The 25,272-nt window shown below is 40.2% G+C and overlaps 1 protein-coding gene across 3 annotated transcripts in view; it reads right to left on the bottom strand.

Moving 5' to 3' along the window:
- Positions 1 to 25,272, bottom strand: part of ADAMTS2 (ADAM metallopeptidase with thrombospondin type 1 motif 2) — a 189,350-nt gene that overhangs the window by 25,172 nt on the left and 138,906 nt on the right. For all 3 annotated transcript variants that reach the window (XM_062002068.1, XM_062002070.1, XM_062002069.1), the window contains 7 exons: positions 24,467 to 24,550; positions 13,853 to 14,009; positions 12,884 to 12,989; positions 11,085 to 11,228; positions 9,071 to 9,203; positions 7,533 to 7,646; positions 344 to 489 (listed from right to left, as the gene is read on the bottom strand). In XM_062002068.1, coding sequence (XP_061858052.1) covers positions 344 to 489; positions 7,533 to 7,646; positions 9,071 to 9,203; positions 11,085 to 11,228; positions 12,884 to 12,989; positions 13,853 to 14,009; positions 24,467 to 24,550 — 884 coding nt within the window. The remainder of the gene's footprint in view (positions 1 to 343; positions 490 to 7,532; positions 7,647 to 9,070; positions 9,204 to 11,084; positions 11,229 to 12,883; positions 12,990 to 13,852; positions 14,010 to 24,466; positions 24,551 to 25,272) is intronic.

Below are 25,272 nucleotides of genomic sequence, written 5' to 3'. Positions count from 1 at the left end.
AAAAAATATACAGCAAATCATTGTCAGTATGTCATACTCATATATTAAAATGAGACATATATAGGGCCCTAGACATTTACTCATGCTTTGTGCAATAGTGTTATAGCACTTTCAAATCCACGTAACTGCATAACCAGCTTAATAGATGGATAAACTGAGAAATAAAGACGATTTGTGACTTGCTAAAGACCAACAGTAGAATTTCTGACAAGATATACTATAGGTCAGATTTAACAAGCATCGCTCCCCATCCTTTATCGCATTGTGTACGACTAATTTAGGCAGGACTCTCACCATTCATTCACCCCACACCAGAAAAACCCAAGGGTGGATGTGTACTTACTGTGGGTTGTCACACTGTCGTGTTCGATACTTCACCCCGGTGCCACAGGTGCGAGAACAGGAGCCAAACTTACTCCATGCTCCCCAGTGTCCATCCTGCTTCAGGATGTCTGGTGTTAGCCAGATGCAGTGACCTTTGAAGCAATGCTGAAAGAGAAAATTAACCCTCATAACAATTAGATGATTAAAGTATATCACATGACATGCTGTGGTACAACAGATTTCATTTCAGGTACAAATTCTGGATTGCATTTTACCTCTCCATCAGAAAGCAGTGAGACTCACTGTCAGATCATGCTCATGACCCCAAACTCAGATTATATAAGCTTACACATGTTAAGTAGGCACACATGGGCTTGCAGGATTCAAGTCCACCAAGTTCATTATCTGCTTTCTCACTTCTGCACAATTAATCATATCCCATCAGGCTTTCTCTTCCCTTTTACCTCAGTTTTCATAGTCATTCTACAGAGTTTGAAACACATAATTTGCTACATTCTCCAAGCCCGTAAGGTATTTACACATTTCTTTAAGATCTTCATAGCTTCAGTACTGAAGCTACTACTGTCTCCTCTTGTTAAAGAAACCCGTCAATGTCTCTCCACCAATTTATTGAGTCTTTAATCAAGGATTTTTTTCTTAGCTGAAAGTCAGGATGAATTCTTCTCAAGGATCACAGATTCTGGCCCTTCCTAACACTATTTGTGCACTCATAAAAGTCTACTGATGAAGTGTGGGTGCTGGAAAATACTTCCAGCCCAACAAATGACTTTGCATTAGATTGTCGCAGTTTGTCTGTGTTAAGGGATACTGTTGGTTAAGAGCTCTGGCTCAGGCACACAGATGGCTATAACAACAAGTGCAATCAGTCACTTACTTTCCTTAACATTCAAGTCAACAACAACATTTTACACAGCTTAACAAGCCCTGGAAGGCAGGAATTTGGCAGGCAGCACAAGCTGAGCATATGGCTAAAGGCATGCTGCCAGCAAAAACAAAATCAGAAGATATATAACAGGAGAGCGTTCTTAAGCACAGAGCGATTGGCGATCTGGAAGACAGATTTAAAAGTGATGGATAATCATTAATAATGCTGAATTTAAAGAGAGAATCATTAGTAAAATGGTGACAAGACACAGCTTACTGATTCACTAATCTGCTCAACGAGTGGCTCTTTACTCATGTAATTTATTTTGGTGCTGATTTGGTTGGACAAGGAGTAGGAAAGAGAGTAGAAATTAGGATTCAACCATTTGTTCTGTCTCATGATTTCAAATATTCAAAGTCAAAACCTATGAAATAGATGAGTTACCACAAAGACAATTATATCAATCCTGCTTTGAGGTTATAACAGGCAGATTTTTCTTAGCTGTTTGAAAGAACAAGAGATCATTCAGCAAAGCATGAGAGAAATGCAAAATGCTAATACGTCCTTTGCTTTCTTCAGTTTTGAAGCTCAGCACTGTACCCTTCAGAGACTGTTTACTTTAGAGAGGTTTGTTTGAATGAACAGTTTGAGTTGCCAGGCCCTGTGTGGCCATGGGACCAGTCAGAGATGCAGGCGAAGCTGGCAATGCATCAGCTTGTCAATACAAATTTCATCTGGGCTTGGAAGCAGATGAGATGTGACAGCTCCTGATCTATGCTTGCTTAAACAGTCTTTCATCAGGGTTCTGCATCCCTCAGGTGTAAGTTCTACAGTAACCACTGAATTTGTTTCAAGAGCCACGTAGCATATGTTCATTAAGTGATGATTCAGGATCCAGTGCTCGGACTCTGAGGAGGAGACATGTGATGTTGTGTTTTCCAATCTCTTTTCCGTGTTTTAGGCAGGAACAGGGGGATGTGGGTTTGCAACAGCTACTAATAAACCACCTATTTGACACTATGACTGGTTCCTGAACTGGAAGGCAAACATGGAAAAGTGTTGTTGACTTGGCTGCATAAAGAGCAGCACTGACTTTTACTGGGGAAGCTGGTCATAAGCTGATTGTTGGGAAGCTGAGGCAGAGCTATTAGAGGACAAGCATTTGTGTAAAATGAGTCATCTCCAGCTCTGCCTTTTTGTTTACGGATTAAAAGAAAGGAGCCTACATAAAACAAAATTACTCACAATCAAGTCTTATTCTGTAAGAAAACGTGAGAAGGTAAAACCAGAGATGGAGTAAACTGCAAGGTAATAAAGGAAGCTGGAGCCAACCTTTATTGCTACTACATTAAGTACATAATGAGGTGGAAAAGAGCCAATTTCAATCACCATTCCCTTCATGAATAGGGGTTTCATTTAAAAAGTGAAGCATATGAAGGCATCTTTTTATTTTGTAATGAGAAAAAAAAAGTCCTGGGTAAATGCAAATTGTTTTCTTAGTGAAGGACAAGATGACTTCTTGCAGTCTTGCCTATTTTTCTGGCAAACAGGACAGTCCAAAACAAGTGCAATGTCCAGGACAGGAAGCTTAAATCTCTTGCAGTAAAACATTCCACTGCTGTTTTCAGCAGTTCTTTGAAACAACTGCTGTGGATGCCAAAAGGGAAAAAAAAAACCCAAACACCAGTGTGTTCCTGTGGGCTTAACATCTGCAAGTTAATTTGTCCAGAAAAGACTTTCAGATCTTCGGTAGGTATCTCTCTATTTTAAATCAGGCAGCAACTGGCAACCCTCCTGTCTCCTTACTTGACACCCCAGTTAACTGCCAGGTAGCCCCTCATGATTTATCATGGTTGGTAGCCCTCAGCTCTGCCTGCTCTACTGAGATCATATCAGGAGAAGGTGACTTATTTATTTGTATTTCCCATCACATGCAGGCTGGCCCGCTCCACTCCATCTGTTTGGGAATAATTAGTTGCAAGGGACAAACGGAAAGCTCTAACACTAAAGTCTACTCCGAGCCAGGAGAAGTTTCTTTAGTGAAGAATCAAGTATTCTCACTGTTTCTGTGGTGACTAACACAGCATACATTTACCCATCTGTCTCCTGTCTCCAAGAGAAGCTGAGGTCAGCTTTCTCAGTGGGAAATTATCTGGATCGCTTTGAGTACACATTAGTGTTTTCAGAAACCTTTTGTCTCAGTCCATTTCTCTCCTCAATAATATCTATTTATTTCAATATTTAATCACTCCCTTCCTTCCTTTTCCGACAGACTAAAGAAAACCCAACTTTTCAAGTTTGACTCAGATTGTCTCTTCGGCATGGTGCAAGTGAAGCAAATACAAGCTAAGTTTGCTTTGGATCCCTGGCACATAAGCCAAATCCAAGACCAACATCAGCTCAGCTGGCAGGGCACAGGTACCAGGCTCTTATCTCTCTCCATGAAAAGAAACAAAGGAGGTTCAGGTGGTGCAAACCTTTGTGTTAGTCACTGCAGCAAGCAGATGGACTGGAGCACGCGATCTTGCATGAGTGACTTTGGGTTTATTTCCCTCCTGTGGAGAGCAGTTAGCTACTCCAGCCGATATAAATGTCTCCCCAGAAGAGTAACAGTTTAAAAAAATGGAACGACGAAAATTGATGATATATTTTTGAAGGTTGCCTGGCTTCAGAAGCCAGAGGCTAACAATGGAGCTGACAGAATTGTATACAACTAAATAAATTATCAGCTGAAAGCATATGAGTTTTCTTTTAATCCACAGCACGCTGTGCAGAATTAAGCTTTGCACAGTTGTGCTGCATCCGCATGGTTTACTGTAACAATTTATGGAGTGTCTTTGACTCCACATTAAGACTCTGACCCTCCATGTGCTTAACTTAACACACTGGAGTTATTTCATGGAAGTTGGGGCTGTTTAGTCTAGAGAAGAGAAGATTGAGGGGAGATCTTATTAACATTTACAAATATCTAAAGGGTGAGTGTCAGGAGGTTGGGACATCCCTTTTTTCTATAGTAGCTAGCAACAGGACAAGGGGTAATGGGATGAAGCTGGAACACAAAAAGTTCCACTTAAATTTAAGAAAAAACTATTTCACTGTTCAGGTGACGGAGCCCTGGCACAGGCTGCCCAGAGGGGTTGTGGAGTCTCCTTCCTTGGAGGTCTTCAAGACCCACCTGGACATGTTCCTATGTGACCTGATCTAGGTGAACCTGCTTCTGCAAGGGGGTTGGACTAGATGATCTCTAAAGGTCCCTTCCAACCCCTATCATTCTATGATAAGTTAATGTAACCATTCAGACACAGAAGTAATTGTAAGTTGCTGCATCACTGAAGCTTCACAAAACTGACAGAATCTTCCTTCCTGCTACTGAAAATTCAATCTAGTTTTTAAAAAATCAAGTGAGGAACAATAAAAAAGATTCTGTTTCCTTTAGGATTTTATCTAAATCGTAGTTTTCTTCTCTGGTCAGGAAACTTCAAGCTGCTATCTTATTTTCCTATCCCTAAGCTCCATAAATAAATAGTTTCCTGCCAATTAACATAACGGTTGTTAGATTCTCCATTTGCACAAGAAGGCTTATTAAAAGGTTTGTGAAATGGCAGAACCTCACTCTTTTGGCAGCTTCTTTCAAATGATGACATGCACAGAAGAGTTTACATACATTTACATATATTTTCTCAAATATACATCTATATGTGTGCACACATGCACACATACACATATATAGGAAGCACTACAAAGTCTACTCTTCCTTCCATTTCTAAGGGTCAGTGCTGATGTCCAAAACACAGCCTGGGAATGCAGAGACAAGACCCTTATCAGTTTGCTTGACGAGTATGTGCTATGGATCTTGTGTCTCCCATAGGTGTTTGTGCCCTTTGACTGTCAGTTAGGAAGGAGGCAGCTGGACTGGATTTTCCTCAATAGCATCTGTTCAGTTTGGGGAAGTGAAGAGACCAATTATCAGTTATCTGAACACCAGACTTAGGTGAGAACATCTACCCACCATTCGTTGCGTTAGCCTTGCAAACATCGCTTTCATTTCTGGCATTTGGTCTCCTCAGCTGCTGCAAAGCCAAGATGTTTCTTTGACACATCAGCAGTGTTGTGATTGGTTTGAGCTTAAAATAGGCCCTGGGAATTGGTGGTATGAAATAATGCAAATTGCAAGTCTCTAAAGTGGGAAACAAATGGATCTTTTTGAATCAACATCTTTAATTGCTTATGTTTCTGTTCTTTACTTTTCTGGCATTATTCCAAAGAAGACAGTGGATCAAGTTTGATGCTATTTTCTAGCTCCTCGTGCTGAGGAGGCATCACAGGAGATGTACCTCAAAGGAGGCTCCCACTCTGCAACAGAGCTCCAGCTTTGAGCAATATATGCATTTTATAGCCCCTGTTCTTTCAGGTAGGAGCCTCTTCTATTGTCTGGTTCACTGAAGAGAGTAAACAGGGGAAGACCAAATCAAAGGCAGGCATGAAAAGGAAAGGAACAGATGGAAAAAGACTGATCCAATGTGCCTGTATCAAAAACATTGACAACTAATAAATACAGTGGTCAAATGCTGAACTCAGATATACAGAGTCAGTTGTGTAACCTTCATAACTCATGCTGTTTTAAAAAAATGTTTAGCTCAGAGTGCTGAGCCTTATCTAACAAAATGGGTTTCATTTTATACCATTTTCTCAGGTTCTCCTGGAAGGTTGCAATAAGTTTATTTATCAAAAAAACTGGGACAGCTCCTCTGGGAATAAAACAGTCATAGTCCTATCATCTCCTGAAACTTCAGAATGTGCACATACTCTCTCGCATCTCCACTGAACTAAAAAGCCTGGCTGTCTGCACAGTTTGCTGAAGCCTTGGATCCCAAGTTCCAGTCCAGAGAAAATTTTTACAGCTGAGTTGCATAATATCCTGACAAACTGTTTATAATGGAAGCATTGACAGATCCTTAACTGTATGCTTACAAGTTCTTTTTTTCTTATTCTTTCTGTTCAAATACTAATATGAAGGAATGGTTTAGGGAAGAAGGCGATGCAACAAAATGGAATATAACTGTATTTTCCTGGAGTTTGCATGAATATTTCAAACACAAAAATCAAGATATATAAAAATGAATCCAAATAAACTGTCTAAGATTTTGCATTCTAATTTAATTAAAAACAAACAAACAAACAAATAACCTCAAGAAACAAGTCTGTTGTAACAGGAGTAATCTAAAGAAGAGAAAACCAGAAGGGAATAGTTTATACAGAGCATGATTTGCTAGGGAATTAATCTATCGTTATGTCATATTTTCATAAAAAGAGATTTCAAATCTTAACACCAGCTGCTACTACGGTTCATTTATCCCATAAATGATGTCATCCATTGGGTTTTACAAAACATCTTTCCAAGTAGCAACATCTTCCTCTCCCCCTCAGTCACCCAGGAAAGCCAGACTTTTTCAGCTGACTTCAAAGGACTTGGAGTTCAGATGTACTACAAGTGCAGTGTGGCCTTCACAGAGGGATAACTGAACTCAGGTCCATCATGGCGGCTGAGGGGTCAGAGCTGCCTGAGCCTTTGCCGCCTCACATCTTCCCTCCACAGTTCCTTATTCCTCCCTTGGCTCTCGTCAAGTCAGCAAATCCACCCACACAAATCTACCCTTCTCTCTTCACAGTCCCTCTCTACTGGCATGTTTGCTCTCTCTTAGCTGGCACTCAACTCATAGAATTGTTTTGGTTGGAAAACATTTTTAAGATCATCGAGTTCAACCACTAACCTCATACTGCCAAGCCCACCACTAAGCCATGTCCCTCAGCACCCCAACGTGCATCCCACATACATACTTTCCTTCAGGACATTCACAGCGGCCTTTAGCTTAGAAATCATCTCCAGGATCTCACAGCTCCCTGAATCCCCACACCAGAGAGGCCAGTCACCATCACTACAACATCACTGATACAAACACAATGCCTCTGACCTCACACAAGTTGTAGACAAGTGGAAATTTCCCCATTTTTGACTCTGCCACAAAGACTTGCCAAGAAGCATAGGGCAACCTGCAGATACTTCAATGACTTGCATGAGGACAGCGTTTGATGATTACAGAGCTGCTGTGCAGGATACAGCAGTCCTTCCCCATGCCTCCTCCCATCATGCTGCTCAACAGCCTTACATTCCTGAGTTTGCCCTACTTCTTAGTGCACTTTGGATCTTCAAGATAGCTTCTTCTCTTGTTCCCCTTGATTCTAAAGGGGAACATCCCCAACCGCACACAAACACACAAGAGCACACTTGAGCATGAGGATACAATGCAGCACCCGCTCTCACCTTTCCTGGTGCACACATGGTCCCGTCCAGCGGAGGCCCTTTCTTTGTTTTGCAGAAGTAGGGGTTCTCTGGGTGGCTGCACCACAGCTGCTTGCAGGGATCAAAAGTACGGAACTGAAACACAAGAAAAATCGGAGTGGATGGTGCTTTGAGAAAGCTCCCATGGGAAACTGCAACAGGAGGTGCAGCATGATGGGGTTTTCCCTTTCCTAGCTGTCAAATTCCAGCTGTTACCACTGATTCCTAAGGAACATGGCAGTGTGTGTGGATTGAGTGTACCTGAGCTTTCATGCAAAATCATAAGTGACTGATGCAAGATCGCATCTGCATTCAACAGAATAAATTCAGGTGAAATTTAGTGACCCAAGGCAGACCTAGCAAGGGGGAAACCAGTTGCTGTGGACAGTAAAACACACACTGCTTTTTCTTGACAACTTCTCCACACAGTGCTGCTTCATTTGACAAACAAAACAAAAAATCCTGGAGTACTCATGGGAGAAGGAAATGAACTGCTCAGACTGTAGCTCAGCTGTCCACCTTCTCGGGAGGATAGAAATTTGACTTCAGGACCCTGATCCAAAGAATAAATTGACATTTTACCTAAAATACAAGAGCTTGCACACGAGGAGAACCGCCCATCACACAATGTACTAAGACATAATGTCTGGACATGTTTTTGGCTATTCTAAGCAAAGAATAGAAATGGCTGTAGGAAAAGATCCTCATTGGCTGGGACATTCTTCCACTGCAGCAACAGAGGGAATTATGTCAAGACACAATATTATGGATGATACTTTAAAGATTCTCATACACTATCTAGAGACACTGCACAGCACATATTCCTGCAGATGGGAATGAAAGCAGAAGCGTTATGTGTTAGCAGCTGCCACATCAGCTGAAAACATCTCTTTCCACTTAGTATTCTGTCCTACTCAAGGAGCTGGAGGTGGGAGGCACAGCCCGGCTGCAGAAGACTGTTTTCTGAGACCAATCAACTTGGAATTACACTAATCTTGCCTTGCTTTAAATTTAGACCTTGTCTCTTGTTTTCCTGCTACAAGAAGGTCAACTATATCATCAAGAGTCCTCGCAAGTTGCTCTGCTCACTGCCATGCTTATTTTCTCATGCTAGGCCTCAAAATGTGGCATCTATAACACTGGATCATTAAAGCATACTGACCCATGTTAGCACTACAAGATGTGCCACCAAATCTCCTTCACATTTGGGTGGGAGTTTTGTAGCAAATAACTGGCTGCCAGCATCAGGAGGCTTAATAATGCAGCAAGACTCTTTGCTTGAAGTCTACAGATACTTGTGAAACTCCAGAGTAATTATTTTTGTAACTCCAGCTTAAAAAAAAAAAGGCAGAGATACTTAATGTATTTGTCAACACTCAGTTGTCATCCCTTGCTTACGGCTAAGTGGACATGACATCTTCCTTTGTGGGCTTCACTACACTGTCCCTATTAATGACATTTCAGAGGCACCTACAACACTCCTGGATGAGACATAGCAAAAGCCAAACTTAAGTACTCACAGCTGTGCACATCATGTAGCCCAAACCAAAATCAAAACGGCACTGCTCATTCATGGAGTAGTGAATTCCTGGCAGCTGAGGAAGTGAAGGCCAGTCATGTTCGAAGGGATCATCGCGCAGACAATCATAGGAACTGCAACAGGCAAGAATTACAGTAACAGATGGGGCTGTGAGACTTGCACAGTGTTTGTGGTTTCATTGCCTTTTTGTTCCAAACAAAACAGAGCCTACGATTTCTCAGATGCTGATCATGAAGAGCAGCTAATATTGCAATTATGCTCATATTCACTTTACCATGTTGTATTCACCTTTAATGGATTCTATAGTTTGGTTTTTTTTTAAGCCTTTCAATTGTCATTTCCATTTAGCTTGCAGGTAAATTCATATCAGTCTCCAGGCTCCTCATGTGAAAGGAGTCAAAGGAAGAATTCACATGAGGCCAAGAAGAAAAGAAAGTAATTAATTTTCCATTTGTGGAATTTCTTGCTGCCTGTAACTGTCTTTCAAGTGAAGTTTTAGAAGCAGATGCCAGGGTAACCACCATCTGAGACTACCACGAAGCTTGCAGTTTTCCTGTGTCCTTGCTGAGAAGCAGCAACTCATTTACAAGCATATATACTTCCCCGCCTGCATTGAACACTCAAGTTAGTTCCCCGACTCTTTTCTTCCTGATAGCTCTCAGCTCCATCCATAGTTTGTACAAAGTTTTCCTTCTGTGGGATGAATATGGGAGTTTCTCCTCCTAAACAGTGAGGACAGCCTGTAATGTACCAGAATCCCATCTGATCAAGTCACTTGGACGACAGAGGACTGATGCTAATACCACTAAATGGTTAACACAGTATAGTCACTGGTTAATTCACAAGATTAACATGGTCAACAGTATCTCTGAAATGTCTCTGAGTTATTTAACAAACATAAGGACACCATACACTAGTCTTTTCTGGCAATCATTCAAGTTGCTTTGAAGATATCAATAGCTGAAAACAGAATTTTGAGGTTAGATTTACTTCAAATCAACCCATCATTCTGCTTTGTTATATTTAAAAATAGCTGTATTTGAAAGAATGTAAAGTGTGCCTCTAGGCCAGATGACTTTTTTTTTAATGGCTACAATCACACTTTCCTCACAATATATTTATTCCTTATTGCCATTCTTAAAATATCTAAGATAAGAAAAATATTGACAAAAAGCCTGACTCATGTTTACTTCCTGCATTTTGCTGCAGTTTTTCCTACTCATTTTCAGTTTTTGCTAGGTGTTCTAATAGTTTCCCCATATTTTTCTGTACAAGAAGAAGGGTGTGGTTTCTTCTATAAGGAGCAAAAGCACGGTCATAAACATCAGGGAACTCCAGTTTCAGGGAACTCTAGCACAGATCTACTGCTCAAGGTGTCAGGTTCAAAGGGAAGGCAAGGGACATGGATGAAACTGTTCAAATAGCTTCTGCATTTAGGGTACTCAAGTGAAGAATTAATTCTAGAACCATGCTCTTTCTTTGGCTATCTATTAAAGCCAAGAAAAGCCTTGAGTACTTTAAAGGGTAGAATTTCCTCTTTAGCCAACACCATCTTATCATTGACAGGCATCATAAGCAACAAATGGCCCCTGAAGCCAAATTTGGTACCTGTTACACACCACACTGCTGGCTAACACAGGCATTCCTCCAGCTAGAAGTTACACTGAGGAGGGGGTGAAGTTATCAATGAGATTTGTAATAGTGTCTCCTCATAAGCCCTGAGGGGACACCATACATATTATTAATGTCCAGAAAATGAACAGAGGTAAAAGAAATGAGAACAATTTAAAATGGACTGAAATCAAGCTAATTGAGAACTTGCATTATTATGTGCAGTTGATGGGAAAGCGTCTCATTCCCAATAGGATGGGGAGGATTCTTGGGTTGTTTTATTCAACCCCATTCGAGTAACTAACAAAAGAATAAAGCACAAATGCTAGATACAGAACTGCTCTTACTACTCAAGGAAGAGAGGTTGCTGAACAGCTACTCACTGGAGATATCGGTTGAGCTCTTGCTGGCTGCAGCGAGACCAATGGAAGCGATGAAACGCGGCTTGCACGAGGGGAGCCATGATGCTCCCCAGCCGGACTTCATCCCCACACCTGTTCCCTTGGCCGTCGTGCTCCATGCCTAAACTGCCCCACACAGGAGAGAGCCAGCACAGTTACATCACAGGTGAACTCTGAGTGCCCAATTGCTTCCATATCCCAAATGTCACCAGTGGTCGACTGCAACAAGGTTCTTAAGTCCCGTGATCTTTGTCCACATGAGCAAAGTCATGAGAAGTAATGCAGCGTGAGACTAAAGCTAAAGAGCTAGCCTGTAGTAGCTCTCACATAGAAGCATTGACCCTCAAGAGTACTTTCACATGATTAGCTTAATCCACTTTCAAAATAGACTAAAAATGCCTCTTTGGACTTCTGTGTACACCCACATTTGTGAATCACTATGGTCAAACAAACTCATTTCTTGATTAAGGATCTAGCCTGCTCTCCAGAAGTATTAACAGAAATTCATTCCTACTCCAATAGGGAGCTATTCAGGAGTTTATCTAACTTTTAAAAAATCCCACCTTAGCTTAATTTGAAGTAATTTGCAATTGTAGACAAGTACTTTGCATGAAAAAAAAAATAAAGATACCACACTGAAAGCTAGTTTAGAGTAACCACTGCTGCTGCCCAGTAGTAATCTAACACTGTTTAGATGTGAAAGAGTCTGGAATGGCTTGGGTGCCTTCTAGAAAATCACCCCAAGTTACAGATATTTTACAATTTCTTTTTTGCTTTATCATATGTTTTCTCCTTTCCTTTTTTAGGACCCTATATTACATTTTTTTTTAATGAGCACTGTTTGACTGACATATCTGTCCATAACTTAAACCAAATTAACAGACTGGGGCTGAACGTGATTTGAAGGATTACAAATACTCTTCGATAGTATCTCTTGTAAAGCTCTCCATGTATTCTTTTTCATTCTAATTCAAAAATTCTAGAATTAAATACCATCTGGTTATCAATTCCATGTTCCTGTCTAATTAAGATACATTTACAGTGATTTCAATAAACTTTGGCAATTTTTTGTTCCAAGCCCTTAATAATCCTGATATAACAAAGTGTAAAGGGCCTGCAGGCTTTCTTAAGGAAAGCAGAATAGATTGAAAACATTCAGAAAAATTCTTCTGGGAACTGTGGCTCTACCAAAGAGAAAATGGGAAATCAGTGGGTGTTCCCTGAAAACAGGGAAACTAAACACTCTGGGAGAAACCAAAGCTCTGACAACTGTTGCCTGGTTATTGGTTCTAATCACATCACTAAGTTAAATGATTGCATTTTTTACACGAAATATACAGAACAGTTGTAACCTTGGTGCTTGGCACCTTGTTTCTAAGCAGTACTCTGTCCTTTACCAGCAGTAACATACACAGACAATGTGTTTATTTAATATGGATTGTTTTCAAGAATCATGTATTCCACTGACTCAATTAATTTGTATTTCATCCATTATGAGTACTTTACACTTCCACCAGGAGACTATAATACATCATTCAATCTACTCTCACAGCAGCCTTGGAAGATACTATAGTATTAGTCGCTTTTTCCATTTGAAAAATACAAAAAAATAAAGCTTGCTTGTGATCATAAAGAAAGCTTTAAGAGAGCTGAGAACTGAAGCCAGAGCTAACTCTGAATATTGTTTCTTAACACGAATTGCATCTTTCCAGTGCCATCGGTATTTGTCAGTACCAAACACATTTTGATGCAGGACACACTATGTCCACAGTTTTACTCACACATGTCCAGTTTCATGAGCCACCACAAATGCAGATGAAAAACCATCTTCATGGTTGAGAGTGCAGCTTCGAACAGGATGACACATTCCAGTGACTGGAGCGTAGCCTGTGAAAAATACCAAATGTTCCAGAAAATGAACAAGTATGGAAATTCAATGCAGTGACAAGCTCTAGGACAAATATCTGTTGTGACACAAATATAGTTGAAGTAGTCCTCTCAAGAGACCTCTGGCCCCAAACACTTAATAATCTGTTTCTTATGAAACAGAAACAGATGAAACCAGCTCGTTGAACAAATGAAAACTATATTTCTGGCTCATCAAGAAAACTGTTGTCACCTCTAGGACCATACTGCAATTGCCTTCTCCAAATGTATGAGGCAACAGGAAAAAAGAAACCACATGCTGCTGTGTTACAGCTCATGAGGAGCTCGGTGCAGTTCCAGCCCTCAGGGTACATGTGAGCAAAGCCCCAGTCCTGTGCAGATCTGTCCAGTAGATCTGGACAACCCAAAAGGAATGGGAAAGCTCTGAGATTTATCCCTTTCAGTGAACAAAACTGATCTCACTGGAGGCAGAGCCCTGAAAAAAAAGAAAAGGTGGATAACACTTGGCACAGCTGTTCCAGACTTCTCTGCAACAGTATTTCTTGACAATGCTGCTGGAGACACAGCTTTGGAGACACAAAATCTATTCTTTAATCTTTGGGCATTTTCAAGACTGTTTACACACAGATCTCATTTCCTTGGCTTCAGCAAGAGTAAATAAATGATCCAATAAATAATCTCGCAGTTAGAAAGCATAAAATAATGTGAAGCAGTTACAACTGAAAATGGCCCTCCTATGCAGACCTCTTGGGGAAAGACAACATTGACCCAAACCATGCAAAAGATACACAATCAAACCTTGCAAAACTAGCCTTGCTTAGTGATAAACACAAATGCAAAACGAAACCTGATCTACATCTTACCTTGCATGCCAGATGGACCAAAATCCTGCCTTGTGAGAAAGATAGCATGATCATGATATTCTGCGTGCCCAGTGTCAGGTTTCTGCTGCAGGTAGGCCCATCGACACACATTCTCCAGACTTTGTGAAGGGTTCCCAATCTCTATCAGACTCATAGACTACGTATGCACAAGAAATAAAGACACCAATAGTCATTTATTAAAAGCTTGGGCATTTTTTTTTCATGGTTTGTTCAGAAACTTTGTTCTCAATAAAAAGGACAACTAAACTTACGAAACAAATTTTACTGGACCAAGAAAACAGTCAAAGCTCGTGGTTAGATTAAATGTGTTTAGTGATGTCTTAGATATAAGAAAAACAAAAAGGTGGGTATTGTAATGGCAAAACTGATATGATAGTGTGCATTATGTGTTATTTCTAAGCCATCCTGGCACCAGTTTGCACCATCATTCCCAGTCTGGATGTACAGTTTCTGATGGAACCCATGTCCCCATTGGAACTGCAGCGGCTCTTGGCCAGCATGGGGAGGGGTAAATGCCTAAAGGTCAAAAGATGTAAACCTCACTGATGGCAGATGGCCAGCACCCAGCCTGAGTTCATCAGTCGCTTTTGTTGTGAAACTAAGCTGTTAGGGCAGTTTTGTCAGACCTTTGAACACTATTGGATGCCTTCTAAGTTTAAAAACTAAGTGTATTTTTGTCAGCTGTACTTGAATCATTACTTTCAGAGACAGACTTTCCCAATGACTGTCCTTCAAAGTTCATTTTCTTTATCCCACTCTGTATCTGAAGATCGTTCTGAAGGTAGCACACGTAACTTCCCACTGCAGTAAGCCATTCTCCCTATAAACTGCACACCAGATAGGTGGTGCGCCTACATGGCTTAGTCAATCATCTCAACATGTGAGGTGTGGTGCAAAGGACTACTCTTTTTAACAATAAAGAGAATGGTATTTTAAAATCCAGTTACTACATCTGCTTTTTTTTTTCTTCAAAATAGTACTTTCTTAAAAATTCCCAGCTAACTCTACTTAATACTATGCACTGCTAAGACTTAAGAAAGCTTATTGTATGTGGGATGCCATTAAATGCATGACTAACTGACCCATCCCCAGCCTTCCAGGATTTGTAAGATCTACATATATGAACCCTGGCTTTTCATTTGCAAAAATTATATTACCATGACGATACTGTAAACATAACACAAACCACTACAATTTAGATGCTATATACTGTAGTGTACGCCTTTGTCATTCCAGAATACTTAATGTAGAGCAAAATCTGGCTTAAGCCAAAAATAAGAGAGATGTAATACAAATTGTGTTTAAAGACAGATGTATATGACGTGTCCTCTAATTGAGTGCAAGACAGAGTACAGAGAGTATTGACTACATGAAAAAGAAAATCCTCAAAGGGTTGTGGAAGAACAACTGGAATTGATAAAAGAAAAGTCTGCCAAACTGAGGTCTGATTTTGGCAAAATTGGGATATTACAACTCTGCAAATGTTCAGAAAAACAAATTAATAAACCAAACAGAGGCAGAGTTTGGATTCTGATACCACTGTGGAATGAAAAAGTTGTAATATAATCCCATACTGGATCATACTGCTTCCAGCTATAATTCCCTTGGAAGTTGAACTAATAACTGTATTTAAATGGTGGGACAGTTGTGATGCCTTTATTGCATCCTCTGTATATTTTTAAGAACAGACTTACACAAACTATGAGTGACTATTACAGGGTAAATTCCTGGCTCTTCAAGAAAAAATGCTATTAAGTTAAACAAGGTTTGACCATTATTGCAGTCCTTTATAACATCCAGCAGTGGTAAAACAAAAACAAACAAGCAAACAAACAAAAAAAGCCCCATTTACATCATCTTGATCTTGTTCTCATTCCTCTAAAGCTTCACAAAGGAAATCAATCCCTTCAAGGAGTTCAGTGAGAAATCTTACTGCAAGAGTCAAAATGCTGTAAAATGAAGTTCAGAAGTTGTGTGTACTGTTTGCTGATAGTTGTCTCATAATGACCTTGTCCTGCACATTCTACCAAATAAAAATCATCCCATCTTATAAGACGCATTGATCAGAAAACAAATAAAAAATACACACTATCAACATATGCTTTGTTTAAGGGTATCTGAATATTTGCCAAAAAATTTCTGCATGGCTAGCAAACAAGTATTAGAATATTGAAAAGTCAGTAATTTCCAAACAGCCACTGTTTTATAGCTTTCCTCTGTCCCATGTCACCTCTTCCCTGACACTTTGTCAGTGGACTTGAGTCGAAAACCAAAAGATTAGTGTAACACAGTGTCTCACAGCACTTTTCTGATGAACATCAAGTCTGCCAGAGTGATCAGTATTGCTACAGCATACCCAGCATGGTATGGGCACTGCGTTGGCATCAGGCACAAGTTGACAGCTCTATTCACTTTATACTTCCAATGTGAGAGCAAAACCACCCATTTGGTCCAAGAGCATCTTAAAGCTTATTTAGCAAAATAATGATTTTATAGATTGTCTTCAAGCAAATGAAAGGAGGAGCAATTAGTTAATGAGCATTGTGGAATGTTTTGCATCCAGCCTAATGGGGGAGATGAAGAAAATCACTTTGGCATAAAAGGGGAAACTGAGAACATACCTCTGTAAAACACTATTCAGCTGACAGACCAACTCCTTTGTCAATGACATAATGTTACCATCAGAAATGTGGCACATAAAAAATTGAGTCTTATTGCTCTTTAAATTGGCATACAGTAGGATGACAACTATTTTAAGTGTCCATGTGCTACAGATACAAATAGCAAGTCCAAGTCCTGTGTTAGTGAGGTGGAAAAACTCAGTATACCTGCTGTACTCAAAAGTCCACTCAGCATTCAAATCATCTGGCCACTAACCTCTTGTCTTTCTTCACTGTAATGTAGCACTCTGAAAAGAGAAATCCACTTGATTCCTAGAAAATTTTCACCCAAAATCCCACTTTATGCAATTTGGCAAGGATTTCCAAATCAAAAAGGCTCCAACAGTACTAACAGCGAACACCACATAGCCAGGGAATTGTCTGAGTCAACCTCACTGTGCTATCCCACTGAACTGGTTCAGACCAAAGAACCACCTAAGGCACAGTCCTCTCCTGATAGTAGGCAATGGAATGGCCAGGGAAAGGAATTAGAGAAGCATAAGTATAGTGTAGCATTTCCCTCCAAATAACCTCCAAAGTTCCAGTGCTCTTTGGATCAGAAATTTCCTCAGCCAGACATGTCAGTACATTGCATTTTTGTTCACTTTTCCAGCTGCCTCGCCTTTACAGATAAATGCTGCTGTCTTGCAAGAAAGAAGCTTAGGAAATGATGGGACAAGGCACAGCTTGTTACTAGACAGAGCAGACGCAATATGTTTTGGAAGGATGTTGTCCAAAAATTTACTCTCGTAGAGATATCAGATAACACTTGATAACACTTTCTATTCAAATTCAACAGGGAGCTTTCATCAGACTCAGAAAAGCCCAGCCCCTTATTGAACGGACAAAGCAGAAGGAAGAGGAAAAGAGATGAACTGTGTACAGTAATAAGGACTGTAAGTAAAGGTAAAATCCCTCTTTGTCAGACTACAAACAGAAAAGGTTTGGGGACTAGCAGGCTGCATATGGAGCAGAGGTGTAAGTGTTACTGTTGGCCAGCAAAGGGCCCACACTGCCAGGAACATGCAGGTCCTGCAGCTGTCTGGGAACTCAGACGTGGCTGGGAAGGACCTCTTTCCAAACAGGACAGCAGGTCTGTGGAGAGCATTACTCAGCTGATCAGGAGGAAAACTGCCAATGGAAAGAGAAACTTTCCTTCTCACAGCAAGGAAAGCAAAGAATCTGTGGGCATTTCAGAGAACTGCTAACGGAAACAGATGGAGATGTTGGCCAAGAAGTGGAAAGGCCTCGGCTGATGAACATCCCTCATGCAAGGAGACACCACAGAGGGTTATGAGGACACTCTGCCCTAGAGAACCAGATGAGATTCTTGGGAATCTGGGAAACTCAACATCTACTAATGTCTTCCATTTTCCTTCTTTTTTGATTCTGCCTTCCTTCTTAAATGGAAGTCACAGAAAAAAATAAAGAAAAATAGAAGACAGCTGAGTTGCATCTACCATTTGTACAAAGAGATAAATCAGAGCAGTAAGAAATGTTTGTAAGTTGATACTGTGTAGATCCAAAGGTCTTCATGCCTTCTTTGTGATCTGTCTTGCCTTTTGAGAATTTATTAGTGTGATGTTCAGTTCTATGTTATGAAGACACTGAAGAACAATAATTTATGGAGCTAATCGGAAGATTCTTCAAGTACTCATGGAGATTGTTTGGAAAGTAAGAAATCTGTCTCTTTGGTTTTTCTTTTCTTTAACAATTTCATATACAAAGTTATCTTAGAACAAACTTACAAATTTAGTCTATATTCTACCCAAACTTTTTGGGAACATTGACATTGCCAGTATGTGCGAAAGACACAGTGTTATCACACACAGAATGGCAGCTTTCCTTAACCAACAGTTTTATTTATCTGCCATTTGGCATAACTGGGTACAACTTTGCAATAGCGTTGATAAGAAATTTAGTCTGGTCAGAAAAGGACCTTTCCGAACTCATCCATTAGGTGGTGCTCCAAGAGTACCAACGGAGAAGGCTTTGCTGCTCCTCAGCAGCTCCAGGAGGAGCAGAAATAGGCTTAACTTGATAGGCTTCAAACTATGGTACCAAAAGATGGACCATAGCAGTGCTCACATTCAGGAAATTATTTAATATATGACTTTTCCTTCTTGAGTGTGTGAAGTCTCTTCGAAACACACTGTTTATATTGCTTCCACTTGGCATTTCTATTGTATATTGGATTAGATCTTCTAGTCTCTCATCCTGATTGAGACAAGTAACAAATAAATAAATACAATTATTGAGTGTCCATAGCAACCGAATTAACAAAAACAGTTAATTCAGGAAACTGTCATTTTGCATTCAAAGGGTTTGTGAAGCTTTCTTATGGGAGCAGTAGGTAAATATTTTTCAGTCTCTAATTCTGTATAAATGTAAGCATGTCAGGATACAAAGTACTGTTTATGCTATCAGTCAGCTCTACACTCCTCAAGGTCCCCACAAAACACATTTGGAAATTTTAAGCTCTGAGACTAATATACAAATAAGATAATTCAACAGTTTACCCGGATAAAAAACGAGAAGGACAATATCTCAATATCTCCTCTCATCTTTATCTCCACTCTAAACATATGAAAACAGTACAAAAATATGAATAGCATTCAAAATGTTATATAATATGTAGGTCCTGGCCTTGCAACTTAGCCTATGCAGAGTTTGTTATCGGAGATGGCCAAAGGCTAGGGTCAAGAACTCCACCTTCAGACATTGTTGTATACAACACTGCAAGATCAGGGCTTGACTGCTGCTGATTCTTTCAAGTGTTCTGCATCTACCAGTGTCAGTGGAAAACTAAGATACTCAACTGCCATTAGTGACTTTCTAATAGAGGTAGAGGCTACAGAAGAGGAGACTTGGGGGAGATTTTATCAATACATATAATATCTACTGGGAGAGAAGTAAGGATGACTAAGTCAGAGCCTTCTCGGTGGTATCCAGAGAAAGGACAATAGGCAATGGGCAAAAACTGAAATACAAGAAATTTCCTTTTGAAGTGAAAAAAAAAAAACCAAACAACCCCAAACTGTAAAAGCATTACTGTAGTTGGTCAAACATTGAGAAAAGTTGCTCAGAGAGGTTGTGGAGTCTCTGTCTAAGTTGATATTCGCAACTCAGCCTGACAAGGTCCCAAGCAACCTGCCCTAGGTGACCTTGCTTTGAGCAGGGGAGTTGAACTGATGATACTCACAGGTCCCTTCCAAGCACAGCTATTCTGTGACCCTAACATACAGCTAACAATCTCCTTTCATTGCTAGGCACAGCTGCTCTCAGCCAGACTCTTTGTGTCTTCCCAGGACAAGCACAGGGTAATCATTCCTTTCCCTTCAACCAGGGTCAACAGCAAAATGGTACAGACAAACATCAGACTTAAGGGATAAATCTGGCTTGTCCTTCCATCTCAGTTGTGTCATCTGTGACACCCTCTGGGAAACAAAGAAAAGAACCTGGCTTACACTGAACCACTGCTTTCCTTTCTGGCTGAACTGAGAACATCCTCCCCGATTGCATCAAGCTTTGACATGAAAAGGTCAGATGGCAGGAAGAAGAGAGCACTATTTTATGAAAAGATCGAAGGTAAAATCTTGCTCTAAATGAAGGCAGCAGGAGCTCTGCTAATAACTCAGACATACACAGTTGAAAAATTCTTCTCGGCTGAATAATCCTATCCTATAAGATTGTAGACAATCACCTCATAATGCCTTCTTCCTGAATTGCCATCTTAAAGTCATTTGGGTTTTCTTCTCTCCCCTAATCCTTTTGAAAGGCTCTCTGCCTTGGTGGTCAGGTTCCCCTTTCAATTTGACCAAGTTAACCCATGGCCAGAGTACAATCAATGGTTCTGGGGATAACGTTCATTTTATAGCTAATATAGGTTCTCTCTCCCTACTGGTTGCCATCCCAGATGCATACAGAGCAGACACAGTATCCCATCCTGATCCAGTCTGAACAGGGATCACTCAAGCTACATATGTTGCTGCAGGGGAGAGTTCAGAGGTGTCCTGCACTGCCATGCTCACATTTCACAAGAAAGAAGTCTCATGAATCTGCAGGTGACTGCAGTTCCTGCAAAAGTCTTTCTGACTCTGTGTTAATTACACCCATCCCAGCTAACATGTGTGTTTTACTCTGCTGCTCTGCGAGGACAGCTCATCTGCACACAAAGTCACCATTGTCCGTGGACAGAGCGTGGGGCTGGAGCCAGGAATTTATGAGGTCTTATCCCCAGCCTGCCAGTGGCCTTCCGTGTGGCCTTGGAAAATAACACTTAACATCTTTGGGTTTTTAGCTGTAAAATGGGAATAATAATCTTTATTCATCCACCTCAAAGAGGTGATGAGAGGTTTTTATGCAGTGCTTGGGATTTAAATGTTTCCAAACAATTTTAATAATAGTCAGTCCGGGTTTTTAAATCCATTCTCAGTTCATGTCTTGCCATCTCCTCTGCACTTGGTGACAGTGATTGCTTTGCTTATTCCTTTGTGTTGTCTAGAGCTAGCTGGACTATAGAGCTGTTACAACCAAAATAGGTTTAAGTGGAATAATTTTCCTAAATGTTGAACTATATTCATCTCAAATATATCACCAGTTTCCAAAATTTGGAACCAATCTTCCTACTACTCAAAGTCAAAAAGGCAGAAGCAAGACGTCATTTTTTTCCCACTTGAAGAAAAATGCACTGCATATATCCTGTTTACTTATTTGCAGTATCCCATCACATCAGTAAAGCCCATGACTGGGAGCCAATGTAGAGAAAAAGCCACCATAGACACAGAGCAGCCTCTGCAGGACACATTTTTGTATCCTACTGATGGAACTGGTAGATCAGTGAGAAGTAGCCTTCACATCAGCCTTTCTGGTGTGTCAGACAGGGTTGTTCATTTGTTTGAATTAGTAAGAGAAAAGTGGAGGAGTCAGGAAAGAGCTGGTAGCTCTGGCATGCCTACCTCAGACAGAGCACAGGCACACACCGCCCTCTCCTTGAGCAGACCGCCCAGTCAGCGTCCCGGGCTGGTGCTCCTGGGCTGGAGCTGACTTGCCATATCCTCAGTCTAAGCTCAGAGGTGATAACTTACACAAAGTCTTAACTCAGTAAAACCATGTCAGATCTTTCGAATTTGCCCCTGAAGTGATTTCAATATGTGATCACAAAGGAACATCTTCCATTTTTTCATCTTACCAGGGTAACTAATGCAACTACTGAAATTATTGAAACTTTTTGAATGTACAGCTGCTTGTGTTTGAAAATATTTAAAAGTACGTACATTTCAAGGAATCAAGTACCTTCAAGCAAGAATCACTGAAAAGCTGGTTGCTATGCAACTCCAATATTATCCATATTATTCCTATCAACAGATGACATTGTATAAAATAATACAATCCTCTTTTAAAAACTCCACAATACAGTAGAAGGCTGTTCAGGGTGGAAAATTGGCAATAGTCCAGAGTGCTGTCACAGATCTGACATTGATGGCACATACTTCATCAATTACAGAACCATAATGTAATTATTATGATTATTTAAATGGCACCCTTGATAATATATATAAATAGCTTACAATGAAGCAAATGAATCTGAAGATATCAGCTACAGGCTTTCAAAAGAAATGCTTACCCAAACCATACTGAGATAATATGTTCACATTGTGAAGCTCACCAAGCTGCTTCACTCATGAACTGCCTTAACTTATACATGCACCCTTCCTTTTATTATGTACTTTGAATGTATTTTCCAAAAAATTGGTAGTGCTGGCATGTGGGATAGTAAAATATTGAAAGCTGTGTTCTAATTCCTCAGAACAGGTTCAGAAGATAAGAACTATACACTTTTTCTCTCTGCTTTTCCACTGCTACATAATCTCAATCCTTCGACAAGAAACCTTCTCATTTACTTCGTGGTAAACTTCTCTGATCAGGAGCTTTGAAAAATGGATTCTTACATAGCCAGGACATGCAGCCCCCATACCATCAGGCATGAGGAACTCTGAAATGATTCCTTTTACGTTCACTTTACTTTTTTTCAGAAAGACATAAATTGCCTTTCATGTAAGTAAGAATTAGATACATAAATGCAAGAAAAACTATATTTGTGGTTATTTAGGGCAAGCTTGCGATACTGGAATTATTCCATTTTATTCCCTGCTGAAACCAGCAGGATAACCCAGGAACTAACACATTTTCCACTGCAGATTACGGGTCCAGAATGAAGAAGTAGACTACTTACAGGCAGATTTCATAGTGCTGCCTGCAATGGCTGTTTCTCTGATATGGTCAAAGACCCACCAAGAAGTGAAGGTTTCCAAGCTCCACTCCACTCTCCTCTCCAAAGAAGATTAATATTCATTTGATACATTTAAAATTATCAATGGACAACATTTTATTCTTCATAAGAAAAAAAAGATTTTAAAGTTGAAATGATGAATATCATGGCTACTGTCTGCAATCAGAAAAGTGGCAGAAGTTATCAGAGATCAGACTGGTGTAGCTCCATAGAGCTAAAGATGGAAATGCACAACAATTATGAAATACTTGAAATAAGGAGAACAAAGAACTGACTAGCCCATGTGCTAATTCTGATGGCTTCTACCACTGCTGCAATATCAGGATGAGACTTATTAGTCAATCTGCAATCCCTCAAATTGCTGTCATTATAGCAACCACAAAGATAAGTAATTTAATATTAACTACATGTCCTGAACTTTCGATCACAAAATGGCAAATGTGCCCTTTTTACCTTTTATTTTAGGACACACAGCTGATTAACCTTATCCAAAACAGGTACCTACATCAGCATCTACATCACTTCAGGAACAGCAGAGATGGATCAGTGTGTTTGCTGCTCAGATGACGAAGCTCCAGCAGAACTATTTATCCCAAATTCAACTAAGCAGTCCAGTAGAGTCCAGACTAAACTTCAGAGCTCCCTCATTTGCACCATGGAGGAAAATTCTTAGCTGATGTTGAGTTGGGTAAACTAGTGAATGCCAGTGGGGCTTTGCCACTGACACCATCCGCGCTGGTGCTTAACAGATAGCATTTCAGCAACTTGCACGAATACACAAGGCATCTTCCGGAATCCAGGTTTATTACATGAACATGTAAATGCCAACAACTCCAGTCACAGAAAGGTACATTAAATTTTAGCACTCTGTTTTGGCCAGATGCACATGGTGATGCAACGGAGAGCGCCGAAATCATGTGCCCTTAACCAAAGCATTTATCAACACATTTGAAATACCCTATTCCTGTTTCCATGAAATTTAATGTTCATTTGGCAAAAATAGGACACGGGTACCAAACAGTTCAATACTTTTGAAAACCATTTAGCATTTCCTTTCTCTTTGCCAGAGTTTTGCCTGTAGAGTAACCCTTTCCATAGAAACAGTGAGAGAAAGAACGCTTGGTATTCTTAATTACAGATTTGACCTACAGGGCTCTTGCTTTCTGGCCCCTATCCCACAGAACTTGCACTTAAGCATATGTATAGTCCCATTAACGTTAAACACAAGTTTAAATGAGTTCTTGAATAAGGCTGTGGCTCTCAGCATCTTGAAGAACTAATCTGGTGTTTATCGTTGCTTACATATTGTTCTACCAAAACACCTCGTGTTTTGTTTAGGAACCAAAATGTTCACTACGTTTCATGGATTACTCCAAACAAATCTGGAAAGACAGACTGCCAGAGCTAAGCAGCAACTTAAACTGACACAGGGAAAACACAGAAGAGATTGAAATTATCTGAAATTTGAAGTTCAAATTATAAATATGTGCAAACAGAAAAGTTCTTCATACTCACAGGCTGGTAAGGACAATGTATGAGTTAAAATATAAACCAAATACATGTCACCAGTAACTACATTGTTCAAAACAGAAGGAAGTTCAGAGATGTTGATATCCTCCACTTAAATTAACCTTTACTTACTTTGCCGTAGCTCAGCAGGATTATCCTCACCAAGACAACGTTGATGTGAGCACCCAGGGACTCATCATGATAAATTTCATTAACCTGCAAAAGAGTTCAGCACTTTAATCACAGTCCTGCCAACAGTGACTATGAAAGCAGTAATATAGCAGTACCTTTTATGCACTGTCATTAAGCCAAAGATCACTTTGTGATCATATATAAAATGGGGAAAATTCCACTAATGGGAAAGGGAATGTTATCTTTTCTAAACTGTTGTAGCCTCCCAACAGGCCATAATTCAGGAAATCATTTAAAATCAACACATCAAGAGCGACTTCCTATTAACAGGTATTTAAGTACCAGCCTAAGTGGACTTATACGTTCCATGGTGCACCTACACGACGCAGCTGAGCTAATCTAACAGCTACTCTTGCTAAAGAAGGAAGATTCCCAGCTCCCCTCAATTCATCCCAACTGTGTCTGCCTGACGGAACTCAGAGCACAGTAATCCAAGCAGAATCCAAAATTCAGCTCTCTGTTGGGCAAGACCATGCATGGGAAAGGGGATGAGTGAGCAGAGGGACAGAACCTCTCTCCTGAGAGCCATTTGTTGGATTGGCTCAGCTGCACTGTGTAACTCTTCCATCTGGGACCAATCACATCACATTGACAAGAGGATATACCTCTCTCAAAAAGCACTGTCAGCCACATGGGCTGGCTTCATTGTGTGTCAAAACTAATCAGTGTTAAACTTTGCAAGCAGAACAAAAGCTACAAAATACAGCCAATGAAAAACTCTTCTTTTTTTTTTCTCTACTAGAGCT

Source organism: Colius striatus, chromosome 9, assembly GCF_028858725.1.
Source record: "Colius striatus isolate bColStr4 chromosome 9, bColStr4.1.hap1, whole genome shotgun sequence".
Lineage (NCBI taxonomy): Eukaryota > Metazoa > Chordata > Aves > Coliiformes > Coliidae > Colius > Colius striatus.
The sequence above is the reverse complement of the archived record's forward strand: the minus strand, read 5'-3'. Positions and strand labels throughout refer to the sequence as shown.